At 51.1% G+C, this 10,899-nt stretch overlaps 1 protein-coding gene across 3 annotated transcripts; it reads left to right on the forward strand.

Moving 5' to 3' along the window:
• Positions 1–800: 800 nt before the first annotated feature.
• Positions 801–4,311, forward strand: LOC133906171 (uncharacterized). 3 transcript variants are annotated; one of them, XR_009907741.1, is made up of 4 exons: positions 801–2,003; positions 3,605–3,672; positions 3,802–4,091; positions 4,187–4,311. XR_009907741.1 is itself a non-coding variant. In XM_062347978.1 (3 exons), exons 1-2 carry the CDS (start codon positions 883–885, stop codon positions 3,654–3,656), a joined length of 1,173 nt encoding a protein of 390 aa, XP_062203962.1. In that variant the 5' UTR covers positions 801–882; the 3' UTR covers positions 3,657–3,672; positions 3,790–4,311. The 3 variants fall into 3 exon arrangements, 2 of the variants coding, with proteins under 2 accessions (XP_062203962.1, XP_062203961.1); XM_062347978.1 differs by having other exon boundaries at positions 3,790–4,311; XM_062347977.1 differs by having other exon boundaries at positions 3,802–4,311.
• The last annotated feature ends 6,588 nt before the right edge of the window (positions 4,312–10,899 follow it).

Genomic DNA, 10,899 nt, shown 5'->3' on the forward strand with positions numbered 1-10,899 from the left:
AAAATGTGTGAACGACGCGTCCAGGAACGACACGCATAGCACGCGTGGGTGCACTCTCTCTCTGTGTACGAAGCATTTTCTATACTCTCAGACGTATATACTATTTTTAAAAATATATACATCTAAAAAATAATATATATATCTTAGATTTTTTTTACTTATAAAAAATTATATAAGTATAAAAAATAGTATACACATACAGAAAGTAGTATATAATTTAGTTATAACAGAATCAACTATGAATTGAACAGGAAGTATGTACTTCCAAAGTATAGATAACTACTCCCAGTTCGATCTATAGTATGACTACATCATATATATATATATATTATTATTAAAAAATATACAAGTTATAGCAGAATCGAACGATCTCTACCGTCCATTTGAATTTATCAAATGATCACCGTACAAAAATTCTTCCAATTCATCTTTATAAAAATACATTTAATAATCTTATATTAATTGTCTTCTACATCTACACGTCTAATATTTATCTTTTATATATTTTAAAAATATATTTAATATCTTATTATTTATTTTTATATCTAAACAGCTAATATTTAGGAATTTATTCTGGATGTGTGATGTTGACACACACGTACCCAGTGATAGATTCCCGACGACGGAAAAGGAACAGAAAGTAGTGCTCATCCGTATCACTTCACGCGTCGTCTGATCGTGTGGAAGCATCCAACGAAGCTGCTTCCGTCGCGCCCACCCTCACTGCCATGTGGGCCTCCACTCCCGCGGCAACTAGCCACGCCGCGTCGGCCTCCCCTGCTATTTAAACCCTCCATCGCCGCCTTCCGCCGCATTATCCTCCCCTCCAGAACCCTAACCCTAGCAAACCAACCATTCCCCTCCCGCGCGCGATCCATCACCATGGATTCCGATCAGGACTCCGACGACGACTGGGTCCTCCTGGACTCGTCCTCTGACGACGACCGCGTCCTCGCCCTCTCCTCCGGCTGCACCTCCCCCGACTGCCGCTCCGACGACGACGAGGAGGTAGTCGCCGACGGCCCCGAGGGACTCTTCGAACTCGAGGACGTCGAGGAGGTCCCCCAAACGCCACCGCCGCCGCCCAAGGCCATCTCCGGCATCTTCTACCACACCCTCACCGGCGCCGTGTCCTACGCTGCCTTCGACACCATCTGCTGCTGGCCTCCCAAGCAGCTCATCCCGGACCCGGCCTTCTCCACCTGCTCCGAGGGGGTCACAGTCCTCGCCTCCACCCGTGGTCTCGTCTGCCTCCGCGGGACCACCACCGGCGCCTACTTCATCGCCAACCCCACCACCTTGAAGCGGACCCGCCTCCCGCGCCACCACTGCGACCACGTCGCACACGGGGACCCGGCAGTCGTCATCACATTCGACGACCCCTACAACAGCTGCGCCGACCACTGCGGCCACTACCACGTCGTCGTCGCCTTCCCCCTCGGCGAAGGCACCTACGCCTACGAGTCCTTCTCCTCCAGGACCTGGCAGTGGCGCGTCGCCGGCGGGATCAGCGCCGTCGAGCAGGTGGTGTCCTCCTCCGGGGTGGGCGCACTCGGCCGCGCCTTCTGGCGCACCACCCTTGGCTACTTCGTCTGCTACGATCCGCTGGCGGCCACCGCGGATTTGGTCCCCGCGCCCCAGGAGGTGATGCAGTGGCCGTGCTGGGAGCTCGGCGAGATGGAGGGGTTCCTCTGCGTCACGTTCATGGACGAGCTCGTCAACCAGGTGGTGGTGATCCGCCTTCACTTGGAGCACCGCGCCGGCGAGATCTCGTGGACTACTTTGACAGGCCATTTTGAAGGCGGCTGTCTAAGGAACCGCGACGGGGTGATGCTGCTACGCTCGCAGGGCCCCGCTGAGGTGCTGATGTGGGACCCTACGGCCGAGCTCGTCGTCGCCATGGACCTCGAAGGACGCACCACTCGCACCATCGGGCCCCTCTCCGGCCTTCAGTACTATGCGGATTTCATCCCTTACGTGAGCTCATCCACTGGGATCTTCGGGTAACATTATGGCTTCCTGCTTTCTTCTCTTATGTTCGATCATACTGCTTGAGTTGTATTCCTAATTAATACATCTGTTGTGTTATATGCGTTAAATGGCGTCTACAATATGCTTGATCAGTTGATATATAGAAGATCTAGATGCGTGCACAACTGCAGACTAGTTTTGAAAATAGTATGGCATTTTCAGATGTATTGTTTGGTGAATGGCCTTGTCTGAATATGTTAGTTTTGCCGGCTGGTTTGATATGGCCGCGCTTCTGAGTATAACTGCTTTGTGCCAGTGTTACCTAGACATCATGTCCATTTTTTTTTTTTTGGCTGAATTGAAAACCCCGAATTCAAGTCGGATTCAGATATTCATGTCAGATTTTGAGTTGATTTCGCGTGCCCAAATTTTCTTTGCCGAATCAGACATCTAAATTCAAATCGGATTCTAACACCCATTTTCGCATCCAGGTAACACTGGTTTGTGCTCTTCCTTGCGTGATATATTTGTGCAGAACTACAGACTAGTTCCGTAGTTCGGCGTTTCCAGTATTGTTTGATGAATGGCGTTATCTGAATATTGTTAGTTGGGTTAGTTGGTTTGATATGGTCGCACATCTGAATATTATTGGTTTGTGCTGTTCTGGGCATAATATGTCTGTTAGATAGAAAATTCCGGTCAATGCAAATGGAAGTATGAAACATGCATACTTTTTCTCATGATAGCTGCGTCTCATGACTAACTACTTAATGCGTTATATGTAAAATTTGATTGCATTCTGCTTGTTAATAATGTGGTGTATTGTCGCGCACCTGACTACTTGTGACTTGTCGTTAACTGAATCATGTTTCTGCTGGTGTCATTGTTCATCTTTTAATGTTAGTTAGGTAATGTTGATGTGGATATTGCTGTTGAGCAAAATCGAATGATTTGGTCTCTATTTGACCTCCTGTATTCTGCTAGTTTGGTTTTGTCCATCTGATGTAGTCTAGTGCTGTTGATTTTCATATGCTTATCCGAAATTTGTCTTCATTTTCAATTCGCAAGTAATGATCAACTGATAAGATTTAGAGTGTGAGAACCATGAATAGTTCCCTTTTACATGTTCAGTACTGGTCCTTTTAGAAGGCTGTTAGACCTGTTTCATGCTATGCTAAAAGGAACAGAGCATTGGAATTTAATTTTTTATTAGCTAACCTATTCAGATTTCTTGCAATAAACCTGTGTCTGTAGTGGACCAGTCAAGCTTCACTTGTAGTTGTGCTTTTCATGAAACCGGTTCATCCATGAATTGCAATAGCCGCTTTTGCTGAATGTTAATGAGTTTTGAGCTATCAGAGTTCAGATCTTAGGCTGTACGGGTTGGTGCAGAGCGGCTCTGCATTTAGGTGATGTAACTACCAGGTCTCAGAGTTCGTGGAAAAGCCGTACAGTGACAAATTGTGACTTTGCACCATGGATTCAAATATGATTTTAATTTGTGTTGGGCTAAGTTTGTTCTGAGTACAATTAAATTCTGTCCAGAACTGCAGCCCTAGCAAATTATCGTCTGTCTTGATCAGTCGATGCACTAACAAGAGCACGCATTGTTTATGTTTTTTTTTTCTTCCAGCGATGAAGCGGATGCTGAGTGTACTATTGCTGCTGATGCTGAGGCATATTAAGGTCCCAACTAAATCTGTAAGTATATATCGCTGTGCTCTCCGAAAGCACAACATGACGACTCTATGCCATCTTTAATATTTGTTATTAGTACAATGACATGCCATTCCACCTGAGTTTATCATGCTACTGTAGTAACGATGGCAGGTGCTAAAATTGGGGTGATTTGTTGATGCCAAGAAGAAATAATGAAGCTTTCAGACGTGTGCAGCATAATGGAAAGCAAGAAGCAGCATTCTTTCAACCGCATTTTTGCAGTCTCTAGTTGTCATACAAACTACGTATTATTCCTAGGTCTCATGGCTGCCCTGTACAAAGGTAGAGGCAGACGTCCAACACTCCGTCCAAACTGGTTAGCGAGTAGCTTAACACAGGGGAACTTGTATGCCCTCCTGTGTGCGGCGATCTCTTGTTTTGTGCATGAGAACTATGATCTGGTTGGTGCTTTTGAAATGGCTGTTCCTGAAACGTCTGCTTTTTCCATCTACATTAGTTGGTTGCCTGAGTTTTTGACGCTTCCTGTTGTTTGTAGGAGGATGGTGTACCCTTTCAATTCCATATTTCTGAATCCTAAGCACTGAAGCATTGAACGTGCCTGGATTCATCTGAACATTTCTGAATCCTGAACATTTAGATGCGCTCTCGCTCTTTCCCCTCCATTTCTGATTGGATGTTTGACAGCAGTAAATTGTTACTGCCTTGCTGCTCATGTTGATGTGAGCATGGATCGAGAACCTGCAATTGCAAAGAGAGATCTTTAATTTTCCGTTTGAACGTTGGAGCGTACGTCACCTCAAGGGTGTCAGTCAGCCTGCAAGTGTCACTGCAGCAGGTCACGAACGCGGTGATCAGCATCGGTGAGACCCTCCAACTCCAAGGCCTAGCGGACACGAATATAAAGCCGGAGACGCCGCGGTGGTGCTTCCAGCCAAGAAGTGGCCGCGAGGGATGACGACGGCGGTGCTGCGGAGCGCAATGCTGGGAGGAGAGACGCGCGGGAAAGGGCGGAGGCGGAGGAGAAGAGCTCGGTGTGGGAATGCTATATGGCGTGGGTGGTGGCGAAGGTAGGAGAGCGCGCTGGCAAGGGGATCGGGGTGGACTCGATATTTCATTTAACGACCAGGACTGGGTCCTGCGCAACCGTTGGATCCGAAGACTGCGGCTAGGATTTGATCTGGAGAAGTGAAGTCGTAGCGCTGCCTGGGCCAGTTACTTGAGCCCACGACGCGCTCGTCGTCGTCGTCGAGCCCCGGAGGCACCATCAATCCACGAGCCCTGGCCCGACCGTGCACGTCAGTTTTCCTTGTTGGTTCGTGAGTTGTTGGTTGTCGGGGTGGTTTGTAATTTGTATGGTGTTAGAATATAATAATTTATTGGTGTTATTGTCTTGTCTTTTTTTACAAATATATGTTGTCTTGCTTGCGTTAGAGACATGCGAGTAGGTATAGGATTGAGACGTGGGATATGACATACGTCACGACATTGCGATGTTCTTACCCCACATTAGTTGTGACGTGCGATGTAGCGTAAGTTGCGGAGTATAGATTGTAAGTAAGGGTAGATCTGTAAGAGTATATAAATAAGAGAGTAAGATAACCGAAAAGCCATGATGGTTGAGAGGTACAAAAATCTCTCTCTCTCATCCAAGTGTTTCGGTGTTCCTACGAGCAGTGCTTGAGCGTGGCTATGTGTGGTCGCTAGCACTAGTTGAGTGGTCGGAGTAGTTACGAGTGGTCGTGGGAGTAGTTAGAGAGTGCGGCGAGCAGTGCTTGCGTGCGCTCGATAAAGATTGAGGGCTAACAATTGGCATCAGAGCCTAGGTTCCTGGTCTCTTTGCTCCTGCGACATGTCGGAATCACAGGTTCCGGAAGGCTCGGGGTTTTTTTGGACTTCGTCGCGACGGGGATGTCGCGGGTCTCCCTCTCTTGCTCCGCACCAAGGACGGAACCGTGATGACGGTGGTCGTACGCTCGTGGTGCAACAGACGATACAAGAAGTTGGAGGCTAGACAGCGTATCCAACTCTCACTCGGACGAACTATGGCGATTGGTCGCTGATGTTGAAGGTGATGTTCCAAGCTCACGGGCTCTGAGAGGTCATCGACATCGGCGACGCCGAGGAACAAGAAGACCAAATGGCGTTATAGGTCATTCTCCCGGCTGTTCCACCGGATATGATTTCTGCGCTGGCAACCATGCCTAACGCCAAGGAGGCTTGGGACAGCCTCAAGGACATGCACATCAGCACCGATCGTGTGTGGAAAGTGAAAGCACAGCAGCTATGTAAGGAGCATGAGGCGATCCAGTTCCACAACAGTGAAGCGGTGGAGGATTTCGAGCTATGCCTGAGCAGACTGGTGAACCAGAAGGTGACCGTCAACGAGGTCATCAACAACACGGCTGTTGTAGAGAAGTAACTACGTGTGGTGCCTCCCAGGTTTACGCAGATCGCCCTATCCATTGAAACTTTGCTTGACCTATCCACCCTATCCATTGAAGATGTGACCGGTCGGTTGAAGGCAGTCGAGGACCGCTGCATGACAAATGCGAGAGGGCAACTCCTGTTCACCGAGGCGAAGTGGATGGCATGACAAAAGGATCGGCAACCTGGAGAGGGCTCCACCTACTCTGACAAAGGTGGTGGTCACAGACGCCGTGGTAGCAAGTCGAGCCGGAAGAAGGGCGACTCCAACGGCCACGACGGCAAGCAAGAGTCTGTGCATGATGTCAGAAATGACAAGTGCCAAAACTATGGCAAACTCGGCCATTAGGCCAAGGTTTTCTGACAACCGAAGCGCAACAAGCAAGCACACCTCGAGCAGGGTGACAACAATGAGTCGATCTTGCTGATGGCGCAGGCATGCGCCCTCACCGACTCGACGGTGTTGACGCACCCCGGATGTGTTGAGCTCGATGAGACATACGCGCAGCTGAACCTTGGTTGCAAAGGCAAGAGCCAGAGCGACGTATAGTACCTGGACACTGGAGCCAGAACCACATAACCGGCGACGGCAACGTATTCGCGAAGCTTAACACCGGCATCATCGGTTCGGTCAAGTTCGAAGATGGCTCCATTGTCGACATCCGAAGCCATGGCACGATGTTGTTCAAGTGCAAGAATGACGAGCACCGCACAGTCATGAACGTCTACTTCATCCCCCAGCTGAAGAGCAATATCATCAGCATTGATCAGCTCAATGGGCGAGGCTGCCAAGTGCTAATTAACGGGGGAGTGTTGCAAATCCGTGATAGGGAGCGCAATCTTCTTGCCAAGGTAACGTGCTTCAAGAACCAGCTGTACACGATGAAGCTAAACATCATGTAGCCGGTGTGCCTCGTCGTACAACACGATGACGAGGAGTGGCTCTAGCATGCTCGCTTTGGTCATCTGCACTTCGATGCGCTGAAGAAGCTGGCATGCCATTGGATGGTACGCGGTTTGCCAGCGATCGACCACATTAGAGAAGTCTGCGACAACTATCTTGCTGGCAAGCAACGACATGATGTGTTCTCACAGAAAGCCAACTACCACACTGAGGGTCTTCTAGACCTCGTGCACGGTGATCTATGTGGGCCCATCACTCCACCGATGAATAGCGGGCGATGCTAATTCCTGTTGCTGATGGACGACCATAGCCGCTACATGTGGCTATGTCTGCTGACCAGCAAGGATGAGGCGGCCATGACGATCAAGGAGTTCCAATCGCGCGTCAAGACAAAAACCGGGCGGCGACTACATGCACTGCAGACTGATCGAGGTGATGAATTCACCTCGGTTGACTTCGGGTTGTACTGCGTCGAGCAGGGAGTCGAGCACCACCTCACAACGCCCTACTCCCCATAACAAAAATGGTGTTGTGGAACGACGCAACCAGAGCATCGCCGGGATGGCATGATGTTTGCTCAAGGCGAAGCAGATGCCTGTGACATTTTGGGGATAGGCAGTGACCACAACGGTCTTCCTCCTCAACCGGTCACCAACCAAGAGTCTAAACGACATGACCCTGTTCGAGGCTTGGCATGGGCGAAAGCCCGATGTCTCATTCCTGCGCACGTTTGGTTGCATGCCACATGTCAAAGTAACCAAGTCAAACCTGCGGAAACTGGATGACTGCAATGTTCCAATGGTGTTGCTCGGGTACGAGCCGGGGACCAAGGCATATAGGCTGTTCGACCCACGAACACGCCGTGTTCATGTCTCCTGTGACGTGGTCTTCGACGAGAAGAGGTGTTGGAACTGGGTGACAATAGACGAGTCAGCGACCACATGCCTCGACAGCTACTTCACTGTCAAGTACGAAGAGTGCCAGAGGTCGGAGGTGGTGAAGGAGACTCCAGCTCACGCGGTGACCACGAGTCGACTTGCTGCGACACCAGGGTGACCAACAGCAGCGACCAGTCCACCTGTTGTGACACTGAGGTGACCATCAGCGACAACCAGTCTGCTTGCTGTGACACCGAAGCGACCAGCATCGACTTGCTTTGTCACGCCACCGACCGATGGCGAGCAGTACCTTGACATCGAGCATGATGATGGACTGCTCCAGTTCCGCACCATCGAGGACATCCTGGACGACGCAACGTCATATGGGCAGGCGGCCCAAGAACTCGGCAAGCACGAGCTGCACTTGGTGACTGTAGAGGAGCCGACCACCTTCCCTAAGGCAGAGCATGAGCCGTGCTGGTGTCGCACGATGCTGGAGGAGATGCGGTTGATCGAAGACAATGAGACGTGGGAGCTCATCGATCCGTCGATGTCCGATCGGGTTGAAATGGGTGTTCGAGGTTAAGCGGGATGAGAAGGGTGAGGTGGTGAAGCATAAGGTGCGACTTATGGCAAAAGGCTACATTCAGCGTGAGGGCATCGACTTAGAGGAAGTCTTTGCACACGTCATGCAGATGGAATCGGTGCGCGCAGTGTTGGCATGGCGCACAAGTATTGGTCTGTCCACCACATGGACATGAAGTCAACATTCCTGAACGGGGAGCTCGTCGAGGAGGTCTACGTGCAGTAGCCACCGGAGTTTGTCATCGAGCATCAAGAGCACAAGGTGCTGAGGTTACGCAAAAGGCTATGTATGGTCTGTGCCAAGCACCCCATGCCTGGAACACCAAGCTGGACGCGATCCTCGTCTCGCTGGGCTTCATCAAGTGTGCCAAGGAGCATGCTCTGTACACACACCACGCTGGACCTGGTCTACTGGTCGTGGGCGTGTATGTTGATGATTTAATCATCATCGGGCCAAGCCATGTCGATTTTGACAAGTTCAAGCAAGAGATGATGTCAATATTCTACATGAGTGACCTTGGTCTGCTCACCTACTACCTCAGTATTAAGGTGAGTCAGGGTGAAGGCGGCATCGCGCTCTGGCAAAACGCTTATGCTAGCAAGCTCCTAGAGAGGAGCGGCATGGAGGGGTGCAACCCATGTCATGAGTTGATGGAGGAGCGGTTGAAACTCTTCAAGGCAAGCACAATACCACCAGTTGATGTGACGCACTACCGAAGCATTGTAGGTGGTCTGCACTATCTTGTGCACACACGGCCGAACATTGGTTGGAAGTCTGCTTTTCTAATCCGCGTTAAGCTGATTGGCAAACCTAGGTACTTAATCGGGAAAGACGTTCGAACTGTCACGATGTTCGCTAGGATGGAGTCGAGATCAATTTCTCGGTATCTGATGGGGGCCACCAAGCTCTTCTGTAGATTGGTATTTAAGCCCGTTACTCTGCTGAAGTGGCTTAGGAGCTCCGTGGTTGCATTGATGTCCCATGTTGTGGGTGCTAGGAAGATTACAATATTGTCGATGAATCAGGAACCGGGGGTCCCCGAATCCCGAGGCCAGGCCAGCAATCCGTCATGTGGCGCCATTCCGCGGGGTCTCCTCCGCAAGGTAAAAAAGATTAAGTCCCGGAAGAGAGCGCTCGGGGCCACGATCAGTGGTCCCCGAATACCCAAGTTCCTTGATGATCTGCGAAGTCTAAGCGCCGGGAAGAAAGTGCTCGGGAAGGTATGCGGTGACCCCCGAGCACCCGAGTCCCCCGACGACCAGGAAAGCTAAGTACCGGGAGAAGTGTGCCCGGGGCCGCCAGTGGTGGCCCCCTGGGCACCTAAGTATCCCGAGGACCCACTGAAGGAAGTTCCGGGAGAGAGTGCTCGGGGCTGTATGCAGCGGCCCCCGAGCACTTGGTCCCCCGAGGATCCGTACAAGTGTGCCCGGGAGAGAGTACTCGGGGAGATAAACAGTAACCCCCGAGCACTCGGTTCCCCGAGGACCAAGAAAGGGCATTCTCGGGAGAGAGTTCCCCCGAGGATCCGTACAAGTGTGCCCGGGAGAGAGTGCTCGGGGAGGTGAATAATAACCCCCGAGCACTTGGTTCCCCAGGGACCAAGAAAGGGCATTCTCGGGAGAGAGTACTCGGGGAGGTGAACAGTGACCCCCGAGCACTCGGTTCCCTGACGACCCAAGAAGCCCCCTGACAGTGGCCCCCGCAGGGGCCCACTGATGAGGTGTCAGCCAGTCAAAGGTCCGAGGCCGTATTTAAAGAGTGCACGTGGCCTGTCACCTCCAACTGCTCCCGCCACGCTCGATGTCAGTTTCTGCCACATTCTAGCAGAAGTGCGTGGGGTCATTAAATGCACGGGCCCTATCCCGTGCCATCCGGCCCGTCTCGGGATAATATCGTGAGGGCTGAGGCGTTCCGTCTGCCGCGCTGCTGTGGTAGGAGAACAAGACAGGGCGAGCACGCTGGGCCGCTCTACGGCTACCCGATGAGTCCTCTCCACGGCGCCCGTTACCGGTGCATTTATGGTGACGGATGACCGGGCGCGGGGCGCATTTTTCACCCCCGGTCACTTCGCCTAGAGGCTATGATGACGCCCTTTCCATTTATGGTGCATTGGAACTCGTGCCCTCCCATTCGGGGCACGCTACTGCCGACGGGTATTTAAAGCAGCCGGCAGCACGGACAAAATCAATGGCTCACAAGTAGACAAGCTCTCAAACGCAGAACAATCTCTCGGAAGTAAGTAGAGAAGAGAAGGGAAGAGAAGCCCAAGAGCCCTCAAAGCCAACAAACACATGCAGACCGAAGAACAAGGAGCCCTAGGCTCTAGGATAAACAAATATTCTTGTAACCAGCAACATCCTTGAGGGACATTCTCAGGGCATTTATAGTATCCATATAGGAGTAGGGTGTTGCGCCTCTGTGCGGCCCGAACCTGTCTAAACGCCAGTGTATTTACT

Source organism: Phragmites australis, chromosome 23 (assembly GCF_958298935.1).
Source record: "Phragmites australis chromosome 23, lpPhrAust1.1, whole genome shotgun sequence".
NCBI classification, from domain to species: domain Eukaryota; kingdom Viridiplantae; phylum Streptophyta; class Magnoliopsida; order Poales; family Poaceae; genus Phragmites; species Phragmites australis.

What these genes read in the sequence shown, in the direction of transcription:
- LOC133906171 (XM_062347978.1), top strand. Translation starts at nt 883, where the DNA reads ATGGATTCCGATCAGGACTCCGACGACGACTGGGTCCTCCTGGACTCG. An exon ending in TCATCCACTGGGATCTTCGG is followed by an intron (nt 2,004 to 3,604) that starts GTAACATTATGG and finishes TTTTTCTTCCAG; the next exon opens with CGATGAAGCGGATGCTGAGT.